Raw genomic sequence first — 12975 nt, 5'->3', positions numbered from 1 at the left:
AAGCCGTCTCCACAACCTTGTTGAAGAAGCCCCTCCAAAGTCCCCAAGTCGTGAGGGGAGCCGAAGTCGTTGCCGTTTGAAACGACTCGCTTCCATGAACAGACGACAAAACATCACCACCACACCTTTGGCCTGCAGCATTGCGCTGGTCTTCACCCCGGTTCATCGCATCGTATCGCATCTTATCTCATACCGCAACTCCTCTATCCTGCCTGGGCGAACCAGCTCACTGCAGTCTCGCAGCCAGCGCGTACGCATGCTGCGCCCAATACATTTATCAGCAGGCATCGGGGCCCGAGAGGACCTCGCGGCAGTGAAAACTTCCTGCTGGCCAGCGCCATCCGTCGTAGGCCTCGCACTTTGTTTCTGTCTCTGCATGAGCAAACTATCTGTTTAGCGCCAGACCAATGCAGAGGCTCAGGTACAAGTTTGTGTCACGCCAGTGCGCGCCTTCCTCCATTCAACTCTGCCGCCCGTCCCATATGACTCCATCTTCACTCCCACCTCAGCACTCCTCTCCCCACACACCACTCCATTGGCAGTCTGGTTCCTCCAACCACCTTCTATTATTTCACTTTGCCCTCTCCTCCTTTGGGGCTCCCATCCCGACCATCTTCCATCGTCACTGGGTCAGGTTCAAGGTGTTGCGTACGTGCTACCGAAGGCATGACGGTACTTGACGATGCACACCTCATTGTCCACAGAACACACAAGGCAGCCTGTTCTAGTTTACCTGACCGACATCGATGTCAGGCACCTCTCCCCGACGAACCGTTCCCGGACCTAGCTTTTCGTCTGCCGCCCGTGATCCGCTGATGAGAGTTGCCTGAGGTAATAGACGGCCCATCCATCACCTGCAGCTTGCCTTTTGCGAGCCTACTAGCAGGTATGTAGGTAGACAGATATCTCAACGATCATACCCCGTGCCATCCTGGCCACTGTGCTCAACACCATAACCGGCATTGCTCACGCAGCGGCTCGGAGGCTCGCTCTTGCGTTCATGGGTCATGTGCTCGCCCATGACGACTTGTACACTTCATGGTCGACCTTATGCAATGCATCCGCATTCGCTGGGCACTCGCTACCCCACAATGTCTCTATTTTCAGTCGATCAATGAAGACAGATTCACGTCCAACTCGCAGCGACCGTGCCAGATTCGATCCGGTCAGCCGACGATGTCATGCACCTAGGCGCCCTCCCTGGGGCGGGTACCTGTCCCTACCTTCTTTCTTTTTCTTTGAGAAAACAGCAATTACTGCTCTTCCGCCACGTCTCTGCGACTTTGCAGGGGCTGAAGGAGCTTCCCACCGACCTGGAGACAGATACCCGTTGATGTTCTGTCGCTAATCTATCCAGCCATAGTATATGCCGGTTCCAGGTCTATATGCCCAAACATTCAGAGATGTGGCTCTTGACGCTGCCGAATGCAAGTATCTTCTTCAGGCCGTACTGCATGCCACGAGGCTTTGGCAGTTGTAAACTGTAGGTTTGGTTAACCGAACATCCCTAACTGTTTGCCGTGTGGATCTAGTGAATACGTCGTCCGCACTGTCTCACTGTCGCCCCGTTGCTAGGCACTCCTGCAGTAGTTTAACCGTGGTTCCTGCAAAGGATGATCTCCAGGCCAGCAAAATGTATGGTTCCCCAGATTAAGGATTGTGCAACAGGACAAGGCTATCGGACCCGACGAACCGTCCAGGTTCGCTCGCCTCTTGTCTAGCCGCATCTCTCCTGCGGGGGTGTGGGAGTCACGCGTTGCGGAGGTAGGGATGGATGTGTGGGTTTGCATGAGGTATGGGTGATAGAATGTATTTTCCATGTCACTCTAGGTGAATGGATCGGCTCGTGTTCGATACTGAGTGGTAGTTAGACGTACGCCTCATCATGTCAAATATCCACCAAGTCAATATAGCCGGAATAGTGAGGTTTCCTTCACTTCAAGCCGCCCCCCTCCCGTCCCTCGAAAGCTTCAGTGATTTGCAAGCTACAACGACAGTCAGCAAGAACCCTCTTCATTGCACACCAACTCGGGAATAAGACTCGGAAGGCTTGGCGTGAAGATGAACATACGTCGTACGTATATCGTACGTCTAATCTAGCATCCGAAGGGGTTTGGCCGGCTTACACTTCCCCAGTATAGCAGCTCGGCTGAAGAGAGGGGGGGGGGCAACACTGCCATCGACACGTGCTTATTTGACGCATTTTGCTCGGCTGCGCGACGGCTATGTCCGACAGGGAGGTATCGGTCTTGCTCGTTTTGATTCACGGACAGCGAGCCCGCGTACATTCAGCCGATCAGTCCCTGCAGTACGCGGCTCGCACTCTGTTCTGTTCGTCTTACCGAAGCGAACTTCGCGTCTGGAATTAGCCCATATGTTCATGTAATGGGGGCAGAAAACAGATGACTTCCTGTGTGGGTTTTATCTTTCGACAGATATGAGCCGCACTCTCGAACTTAGGGTTCCCATGCAATTTTTTTTCGTCGTAGGCCTTCCCTTGCCCATTTACTCTTCCGTCTTGAGCCTCCAATTTAATATGCTAGCAGTCGACCCTTGCGTGGATGGCGGGTGAGCCTGAACGGAGCCGTCCCATAACTCTCCAACGTAGATATTCCATGGACAGCATGGTCTGGTTTTGACTTGCCTGTCCTAAAGTCATTGACTTGGAATGCGAGAGAGCAGTCATTTCCCGCTACTGCTAGTTACTACGCGTCCCGGACAGTTGCGGCATGACACCAATGCGGACACGGGCTAGCAAACTTATCCACCTGTCACCATCCTTCATTCAATCCACATGCGTACATACAGCAACCTACTTCTCGCCCACTCACTCTCATTTAAGCATGTAGCCGTCTCCGCCACCCGTCGCACGTTGGGCCGCCACGAATCTCCCTGAGGAAGTCGGCCCATTTCACACTGGACCGTAAGTGTGATGTGTCTGTCTGTTGACGCAGGCTAGACGCACACTTGTTCCTGCCGATGGCTCGCATACTGGGGACGGGAACCCACACGTGTCAATCTGTATCTTTTCTCATATTTCTCTATCTGCTTGGAGGCAGCCTTCGGAAAGCCAGCCGAGGCTCACCTTTTCGCACGCCTGACAACTGTGCCCAGCTACCATGTAAGCTTTCCCGCCCGCCATGCTTGCATCATCGTCGGTAACTGGCCAAGAGAATTGATTGTCTGTTGATGCGCATAATAAGGCCTCCAGTAACCTCGACTCACCCGCAGTTCCCCGAGTTTGCCTAGACCTAGGCCCTGGAACTTTCCTCAATCCACGGTTTGTCCAGTTCCCATGACCACTCTGACTTTCGCCTCCTTGCATCCCTTGACGCACTCATTGCCCGCTGCTCAAGCTCCGAGAGGCTCTCCCGCTGAGAAAAAGCGTTCTGGGCCAAGCAAATTAACGAACCAAGGCCTGTATAGACACGGCCCACCCTCTCTGCCGCCTTGGGGACAGTCCGAATCGTCCCCTAATGTTCCACGCCCTCCCATAGCCAAATAACAGGCGTTAGGAGCGGTCTGAGATGTCACTTGTTAACAAACTCTGCACGTCAAGCTAAACCTGGCCGCCCGACTCTCCCGAGTATTGTAAGACCTCAAAGTGTATATCTGAGCATTGCATGAACCCGCACATGGCTTTATCGTGACAACTAATGTCATATTGGGGATGTCGCCCATTAGTGGCAATTAGGATAAGGCAAAAGCCCATTCTCCGTACGTGGACATTGTTGTAGCTAAATAAAGCCTGTAGTTCTGTGCTATCTTAAATGACGTATAACCCATCTTACCTGATGAGGCGTGGGCCAACGGCGCTTGCTACGGTTGTTTTCTGCCTCCGAACAACTCCGCCGTTCCTAGCATATTCATCCAGAACCTCGCTGTAAGGGACGGCGGTCCGATACCATCTCCACCCAGACACCACATCCGTCCAAAGGGTTTAGTGACGTGGGATGAAAGGGTCACATCCACCAGCTCTACCAAGTCGTTGGCTGAGCACTAGGGATGCAACCACCCCCAGTAAGGGTGACCCCCAGAACCATCTCCATTTCTCGGCCTAGGAGTGCTGCCATCTTGAAATCCTCCAACTTGAAGACACTATATTCCTCCGGGATCTAGGTGTTCAGTGCCGAACATATTTTGGCGGACGGTGCGTGACATTGTCTTTCCCTCGCTACTTGGCAGGGCTCACTTTCGCCTCAGACCAACCACCCTGACTGATGAGCATCGTCAAGTTCCCCACCCACTCACTATTCGGGGTTCATCAGCAGATGATGGACCAGGGGTCCCGAGAGCGCCAGGCTGGAAAACCTTTCCGGTTTTATAAGCGAAGGATCTGGCACCGGCTTCCGATGCCGTCGAATATGCACGTATTGTCAATGGGTACGTATTGGTTCGTGATGATTTTTATCGTCTCCTGGGCCACCATGCCACCTGTCACGGCGGAAACGTTATGTAACTCTCCGCCACCAGCCCGGGATACTTCTTGCGCCGCCTGCACAAACCGCTCGTTCTCGCTTGCGCCCGGGAGTAGTGCCTGAATCTTTGCCAGAATGTCCTCCGGGGATGCCGTGGTTGCGTGAGACGTAGACTGGAGGGCGAGATAAATTGGGAGAAGCGACAATGGCATCACACCCTCCTTGGCCAGCTCATCATTCGCAAACTCCTGTTCTGTTTGATGATCAGCAATGATGTCGTTGGCTTCAAAGATCGTCGCGGAGAGGTGCTTACCTGCTACACTACGCAGAAGATTGGGGCTACTATTTGCTGGGACGACTAGCTTGATGAAAGCCGCATTCTTGCAAAACAGATCGACTTCGGCTGGATCAATGCTTTCGCCACCAGGCTTCTGGCGGACCGATTGCAAGACCTCGGCGGCGTCTTTTCGAGCCTTGGCCTTGTAGATGTTCTGGAGCTTGATATAGACGCTAGATTGCGCCTTCATATCCGGGAGGCCGCCCGGCACTGGCAAGCACTGGTGTTTTTCATAAAACTCCCGGACTGCATCTGCGATGATCCAGAAACTCGACATTACCTCGGCCTGAGGTTCTCATGTTAATTTCCGACGAGTCATTGCCTGATAGAAATAGATGAACTTACCTTGCCAGTGTGTTTGTACTCGAAAACCTGTTTCACCGCAGTAGGCAATGAAGGCGGCGAAATGGTTTTCAAGACCGCGGCTACGGCCTCTTCAAAGTTCTCCTCGCCACCTTCCGGGTTATCTGTTCTGGTGGCACCGGCTACCATCTTTCGAAATGCAACCTTCTCCGAGTAGTTACCCGGCACGGCGCCATTGTGGGACGCTTTCCAAACGTTCAGGTAATGCAAAAGAACAACAACAAAAGGCAAATGTCCGTGCTCATGGTTGTCAAGGTTGTCAATGTCCTTGGTCATTTCTTCAGCAAAGACCTTTAGTTCTTCCCAAGGGGCCAATAGTCGCAAGTCCGTGGTGGCCGTTGCATCCGGGTGGGTATCGACGATGGGATAAACGCCGGGAAGGCGGGTGCTGAAGTAGGAGTAGAAACCAACTGAGTGGATGGCGACCAAGGGGGTTTTATGTTCATGGCTGTACGATTCTATGGTTTTGAGGTCTTCGGGTTTGATAGGTAGTGTGTACAAGATGATGGTAAACGGAATTGTAGTTCCTAGCACCTCTTGAAGGTCCAAGGTTCCCTATACTGGTGTCAGTCTTCCTTCATCGAAACAACACACACTGGCAGGTATTCTTACTGAGCTGCGGGGATACCAGTCACCCTGTACTTCAGGGTTGAGTTCAAGGAGCAGCTCGGCACAGCTCTGAGACCTGGACTTGCCGAGATGGGAGTCGTCAAGGAAGAAGTTCACACCCAAGTCTGCATCACTCACAACGGCATCATCGGCGATGGTGAATCTGCCAATGCCTGGGTGTGGTCAGTTGAGTGTGCAAGTGAGAATCAGGTCCTCTATTACAGTCTTACCTGGAAGGACAAGGTTCTTGAGTGTCTCAACACCAACAGTTCCCGAGCCCGAGTTCAGAAGCAGAACGTTGGCAGATTCCAGGGCAGCCTGGCCACTGGCAGCCCACAATCTCAGTTGCCGATCATATTTCTTCTCCTTGTCCGAGGGAACGGAGAAGGACGGAGGAGCATGGCTGGAAATGATACCCGTCATGGCGGGTGAAGGTTGTACGAGAGCCTTGCGGCAGGGCCGAGGGGGTTCACAAGAGATGAAGATCGATGTTTGTTTCCCGGGATCCGCCCTTTTCTGATTGATCTCTGGTACAAAGCGAGGTCGAACTGGGTTGAGATGTTGAGATGTTGAGATAGGATATTCTGATTGCAGCGTAACGCCTGCGTAGAGTGACGAAAAGTAACAAAACGCGGACGCTGTGGTGGGTAGCACGATGTCGATGAGGAGCTAGTGATGCCTGCTGCCCGCTTGCCTAAGTAGAGTGTCGTCAAGTGGTGCCAGTGCGTGAGACTTCGCACAGTACAGCCGAGCCTCTGGGTGCTGTGAGGTAATCAGATGCCAAACCTGATCCACCAAAGCGCGGACCACGGTGATCCCACTTGCCACTACCTACCTACCTACCTAGTAGGCCCCGTCAAGTGGAGTCTGCCCGATGGGGTACCTTCGGAACCATGCAACTATTTTCCGGGCACAAAGGTCATTATTATGTGCCGCTGTACTCTCGTTCTTCTGGACATTTTGAATCATTGCAATAATCAAAGATTGACCCTAAGCAACCCCTACTTCATCTCCTTGCCTGTTTTATGCTTGAGCTGTGGAATGCCCGCATGAATTGCTGTCAATGTAAAACACGCAAAATCAATATGAGCCGAGAAATAAGCAACGCGGCTTGCGGCCAAATCAGTGTCTGCTGGTTTCTTAATCCCTGTTCCTGCTGCGCCGCACACGAGTTGACAACAAACATGTCAAGTGCCTTTAACCCTCACCTCACATGGCTCAGCAATCTCAAGGCCCTGCTTCGCTGACAGGGCGTCGGTTTATCTTACGATGCCCAGGTGTCTTTCAGCGCCTCATGTACCACGCAAATATTGAGTTTTATTATGTAAGACGAGATATGCCAATAGCCCCAGCATGAAAGCCTGTCCAAGTGGACAAATAAGGCATGATCCAGATTCCAACCATTGCTCAACCGTGGACTCGCATTTTTCCTCCATTCCGGCCACTAGCTGCTAGCTAGTGCGTCCGCGCACATGGCAGCTGCGTCAGTATGTTTGGTTGGTTGATTTGTTCCAATGGCTCGGTGATGGCGTCAGGAGTGGCCGAACGGCGCTGGTAGACAGTCACGAGATCAATGCCTCTCTTATGTATAGTGTTGAAATCTGAAAGAAGGTCGTCCATGGAATGCTTTGGGCCGGACCGAATAGCGTCTGGGTCGCGCAACACTCATATCTCCAACAGCGGCTCCAATGAATCGGCGCTGGGGTCGAGAGCATTGCTCGCCAAACAAACATTCCCACCACCAACCACCGAACCCCCGATGGCCAGGGCCACAACTCTCCCGCCGAAAGGAAGTGATGGTCTAGATCGCCCTGCCCTTGCTCACTGGGCATTGGTTTGTCTCATTACCCTAGTGACTGGGGTTGGCGTGGCGCGCCGGCTCTATGCCGCATTCGCTTACGGGGGTCACCTTACGGCCGGCAGCATCGGGCCAGAGACAAACAACTGGGACCGTGAGCCCAGGAGTTGGTTCGGAGCTAGCGAATGCGAATGCGGTGTTGAACGCCGAACATGCCTTTCCCTCTCGTTTGTCGCCCCGAACGCCGATTCAACTAACGTTCGGCAATGTCATCCCTCTTTTAATTCTGGTCCTCCATAACCTCGCTTCCTCTTTTGTATATCGCACTCTCTTCCTAGGCACCCCAAAATTCCTGTCAGATGCACTTCCCGGGTTTCTCGTGACATCCTTCACTATGAGTTGTCCCGGCCTGCCTCCCAACACTATATCTGCGCATCGTGAGTCGTCGTCATTGTTGGCCCGACCCCGAAAGCTCTCGGACTAGACCCCAAATCCACAAGCCAAGACCTCTGGGTTAGGAAAGCGACGTCCTCCTAGGCACTTGGCTCATTCGACGGATTCCACCTCGTCTTGCTGGCGTAAAAGCTCTGGATCCCAGAGGGCTTCGAATCCATATTAAGCAGCGGGATACTGTATCGACGGCGGATAATATTTGATAAAAATTTGGGGTTTCTGCTCATTAGCACACTGTTCTCTGGCCGTGCCCTTTCGAATTATCACCGCGGACAGATATGGGTCACTTAAACGGGGATGTTGAGGCCACCAAGGCGGAAAGCCTTTCACAACATCATCATTATAGGGACGCCACTTTACCAACTTGGCGGTTCTGGCTACTGAGTGTTGGGTATGTATTCTGATCCTACCCTTACTATTCCGAGGCTTCTAAGCTGACGTTCTGGACAGGCTTTGCCTTGGTCTTTTCCTCTCCATGTTAGATGCTTCCATCGTGGCCACGAGCTTGTACACGATTAGTGCAGAGTTTGAGTCGATGGACCTCATCAACTGGGTCGCCCTGGCCTACACACTTACGTATTTGAGCTGTGCTGTTCTAGTCGCCCGAATATCCGATGTTGTGGGCCGACGGAATGCCTTTTTGGCAAGCTTCATCATTTTCTTTGGCTTTTCGCTAGGCTGTGGATTTGCCCAGAATCTGGAGCAGCTGGTTGCATTTCGCGCTTTACAAGGCTTGGGGGGGTCAGGTAAATCAAGCATATCCATCCACATCAACCGACCACAAGCTAAGCCTGCAATCAGGATTATACTCAATCACCATGATCATCTTCCCAGAGGTTGCCCCCAAGCACTTGCTTCAACACATCTCCAGCCTCATCGGCATGGTAATTGCCAGTGCCGGCGTCCTCGGACCGGTACTTGGAGGTATCCTTACACACTATGCCTCTTGGCGCTGGATTTTCTGGATCAAGTCAGTGGCACTCCAGTTGCGAAACAGGACGGCGAGCTCAATAGTACAAGATTTACATGCTAACAAGAGACCAGTGGTCCGATTGGTTTCGTCTCGATGCTCGTTTTCTATCTCACGTGGCCCGATGCCAAACACCTCCCGACTTTGCAGCGCAGAACCTGGAAGGAGTTGGACTTTGTGGGGTCCTTCCTTCTCGTGGCAGCTTCCGTGCTCGTCGTGTTCTCATTTCAGAACGTCGGGGCGGACGGCAACAAGTGGCACCAACCTGTCTTCATAGTCCCGGTCACGGTGGGCGGCATCTGCTTTATGATATTGCTGGGCTGGGAGACACTAGTCGCCAGGTTCTGGAATAACCGCATTATGGCCGCCATTCCGATACGACTCCTCCACAACCGGGTGTACCTTGCGACCATATTCAACACCATGTTCTTGGGGTTCCCGTACCTTCTGGTTATATATGCTTTCCCTATTCATCTGCAGATCGTCAACAGGAAGAGCTCGTTGCTTGCAGGTGTCCTGTTGTTGCCAATGTTGGGATCTGTTGCCCTGGGCACCACCCTTGGCGGGCTGGTCAACAAGAACAAGAATCGCCTCTTTGAGACACTTGTCGCAGCAAGCTGTTTCATGTCCCTTGGGTGCGGCTTGTTGACGACGTTATCGTCATCTGGCGAGCTTGAACCTAAAGCCCTTGGGTTTCTCACATTTGTCGGCTTTGGCTTTGGCTTGTCGGCCACCTCGTCTACCGTTCTTGGTACAACGGAGTCGGAGATCCCAGATCATGGTGAGAAACTTGAACCTGTCAATATATCCTTTCAGACGCTGACAGTGCCAAGCTCCTGCGCAGGGAATCATAGCGCAGGTGAGAATCCTAGGTGGCAGTTTGGGTATTGCAGCATCGACGGCGATCCTGGGTAATTTCATGCGAGAAGAGCTCTCCGGGGTAGTCAGTCCGGAACGGCTGTCGTCACTCCACGGCGGTGGCATGGATCTGACTGAGGCGCAAGCCACGGCTGTCCGCCAAGTCTACACAGACTCGTTCCGGAAAGACATGCAAGTGGGGGCCATCCTATCGGGCATAGCCATCCTCCTCAGTCTGGGGGTCTACCGCCGAGACCGGGTTACAATTGAAGAGCAACGGCAACTGCACATCAAGACCGAGGTGGAGAGGCGACGGAGGGCATCGGCAGCGACGACGCTGGCGTCCTCGACGGCGGCTGACTGAGTAGGGTAGGCGTTAATGAGGTAGAATGTGCATGACGATAACGACACTTTTTTTTTCAACGTTCTTATTCTCACATGAAAGAAGAGGCAATCTAATGTGGTTTCACCAATGGCATATCTGCAATTGAGAAGAGTGGTGCAGTACTACATCGGCGGTAATTTGATCATGAGTGTTTTGGGGAAGGAGTTGTTCATGGGTTGCTCACAAGTTAAGATGGTGTCGCGGGTTCATGGTAGACAACGAACTACATGATTACGATTGTGATGGCGGCAATCTACTTCGCCATTCAACCAACCAATTTGTTCACGATGACTCACTCTCTAACAGCTGCAGGCAGGCTTCTTGCAACCTTGAGAGGCGCGTTTCACGGATGACCGTGTCCAGGCCGGTAGGTGCGGAGATAGAAAAGGCCGCCAATGCCACGAGGTCGGAGTTTGCAATCACCTCATCGGCGCAATAGTCCCTAATGGCCTGAAGGGGTCTGAAGGGTCCCAAAGAGCCCCAGTAAACGCCGATGGGACCCCTCCTTGACCCCCTCCAACAATGACTGTGAGACTATGAGAAGGGCAAAGGGTTCGGTAAAATGATGCAATCGCGCTCCCCCGCCGGTTATCGGGTGGTTGGAACCCCGCAGTGTGGGGCTTTATCCATTCCGTGCGCCGTGCCGTCCACTCTGCTCCCCTCGTCTTATCCGTGTCTCTGCAGTCGGAAACGTGTTGAGAGTCATTTCGTCCCGAGAGTCACCCCAGCATACTGTGCTACTATTGGACAGCAGACAGACATACAAGTAAATCTCAGCTTGGCTCCTAAATCCTTCGAATCGAATATAAACCAAGTGCTTCATTCCCAAACCGACAGGCGCTTCTCCCCTTTCCTCTTCGGTCTTGTCACATATGCCCCCATATATCCGCGCCGTACGGTCCTGCTCTTCAATCCTGTCTCATTGCCAGCGGCTCCTGCTGTCCCCTGCCTTACGGAACGTATTTAATCAGCGTCAACTCAGAACCATCATGTCCGCTACCGCTGCCGCGAAGCGCCTCGAAGGCAAGACGGTGCTTATCACTGGTGCCTCGAGTGGAATCGGAAAGAGCACTGCCTTCGAATATGCCCGGACGGCGCCCAACAACCTTAAGCTAGTCTTGACAGCCCGTCGTATCGACAGCCTCAAGGAGATTGCCGCTGAGATCACCAAGGAGGTCGGCAGCGGCGTCAAGGTCCACCCCGTCAAGTTGGACGTCAGCAACCCGGAGGAGGTCCGCCAGCTCGTGCCCAACCTGCCCGAGGAGTTTCGGGACATTAACGTCCTGGTGAACAATGCGTATGTCATCTTGAGCTGCTCACTGTGAATGGTCAACTGACTGGCAGTCGCGAACAGAGGCCTCGTCAAGGGAGTCGCAAAGGCACCTGAGATTGCCGAGGAGGACATCAACGTTATGTTTGCGACCAACGTCACCGGCCTCATCAACGTGACGCAAGCTATCCTGCCCATCTTCAAATCGCGTCCCGACGGCGGCGCAGGAGACATTATCAACGTTGGTTCTATCGCCGGTAGGTTAAGCGGCGTCACATGAACCTTTGCGAGTGGCAGATTTGCGACGCTAATACTCGAAATGACAGGTCGTGAGCCATACCCTGGTGGCTCCATTTACTGCGCTACTAAGGCCGCCGTGCGGAGTTTCACCGACAGCTTGAGAAAGGAGCTCATTTCGACGCGCATTCGCGTTATTGAGATCGATCCTGGTCAAGTTGAGACTGTAAGCCAATCCACATTAGCCATTGTTTGGCTCAATGCGTGAGACTCTTGGAGTTTACGAGAAATCTAATGCGCCATAGGAGTTCTCTGTTGTTCGCTTCTACGGTGACAAGTCCAAGGCTGATGCCGTCTATGCGTAAGTGAACGACTCAATACTTCCCAGGTGCATCGGAATACTTGGCCATGTCCAGCAGAATAGGAAAATAGCATAGTGCAAATGGGTCGTGTGCTGACTAGGCGTCGCAGCGGCTGCGAGCCTCTTACCCCTGACGACATCGCCGAGGTTGTTGTTTTCACGAGCACACGCAGAGAGAACGTAGTCATCGCCGACACGCTCGTATTCCCTAGCCACCAGGTAATTCACCCACCTCTGATACCTTCTGAGTAGGGTTGCTAACTCGTTGTGAAGGGTGCGGCTGGCCTGCTCCACCGCAAGTCGTGATGTCAATGGGACTTGGGTAAGAATGAAGTCGGACGGATGTAGTGACGCGTAGAGTGAAATAGATAGGCAAGCCCGAAGGATTCAAAAGCCTGGACACGGCTGGTATTTTCACTTGGTAATTAGACCCCTAGACCAATGAGCGTTGTGTTTGAAACGTTGGCTTTGATCGGTTACTACGAATTACAAGGACGTCCTACACCATACGAACCTCCCAGGTGTGTGCTTGACATTATAGGACACTAGAAGGATGTGATGAATACAGGTTGCGCACTGCATAAGCTGTGGCTTTTCCGCCCTCTCATGTCCGTTGGCGATCAATTCCGTTCGGGCGAGGCTTGGCGCACCGGCCATGGCGCAAATGGGAGGGCATTTCTTTGCGGGTTGCTCCATCTTACCCACGTCTTCGTTAACGTAACAATCATGGCCGTTCAGGAACCGGCATATTCAGTTTATTGTCGGAATTCCGCTCATGTGTTCGGTCGCATGGAACCGACGATTTCGGATGTGGTTCCATTGTTTATGTTTTGTATCGAGTATCATTGAATTATATAGATAAAAATAACAGCACTCAGAGACATACAGTCCAAGCATGTCTACCCCGAGAAGATTT

The 12975-nt window shown here is 52.7% G+C and overlaps 3 protein-coding genes across 3 annotated transcripts; 2 read left to right on the top strand and 1 right to left on the bottom strand.

The window, feature by feature from the left end:
* Window positions 1-4321: 4321 nt before the first annotated feature.
* EsH8_IX_000673 (uncharacterized protein) lies at window positions 4322-6150 on the bottom strand (the record flags this gene model as incomplete). Its single annotated transcript, XM_083267009.1, has 5 exons — window positions 4322-4671; window positions 4732-5041; window positions 5101-5673; window positions 5731-5900; window positions 5958-6150. The coding sequence occupies 5 exons, from the start codon at window positions 6148-6150 to the stop codon at window positions 4322-4324; spliced, it is 1596 nt and encodes a 531-aa protein (XP_083130574.1).
* Window positions 6151-8256: 2106 nt separating this feature from the next.
* Window positions 8257-10170, top strand: EsH8_IX_000672 (major facilitator superfamily domain-containing protein; the record flags this gene model as incomplete). Its single annotated transcript, XM_083267008.1, has 5 exons — window positions 8257-8369; window positions 8429-8724; window positions 8780-8948; window positions 9023-9729; window positions 9782-10170. 5 exons carry the CDS (start codon window positions 8257-8259, stop codon window positions 10168-10170), a joined length of 1674 nt encoding a protein of 557 aa, XP_083130573.1.
* A 1010-nt stretch (window positions 10171-11180) lies between these two features.
* On the top strand, window positions 11181-12365 carry EsH8_IX_000671 (SDR family oxidoreductase; the record flags this gene model as incomplete). Its single annotated transcript, XM_083267007.1, has 6 exons — window positions 11181-11488; window positions 11546-11718; window positions 11788-11924; window positions 12004-12059; window positions 12170-12278; window positions 12333-12365. 6 exons carry the CDS (start codon window positions 11181-11183, stop codon window positions 12363-12365), a joined length of 816 nt encoding a protein of 271 aa, XP_083130572.1.
* Between the last annotated feature and the right edge of the window lie 610 nt (window positions 12366-12975).

This window comes from Colletotrichum jinshuiense, chromosome 9 (assembly GCF_051148585.1).
Source record: "Colletotrichum jinshuiense chromosome 9, complete sequence".
In the NCBI taxonomy this organism is placed as follows: domain Eukaryota; kingdom Fungi; phylum Ascomycota; class Sordariomycetes; order Glomerellales; family Glomerellaceae; genus Colletotrichum; species Colletotrichum jinshuiense.
The sequence above is the reverse complement of the archived record's forward strand: the minus strand, read 5'-3'. Positions and strand labels throughout refer to the sequence as shown.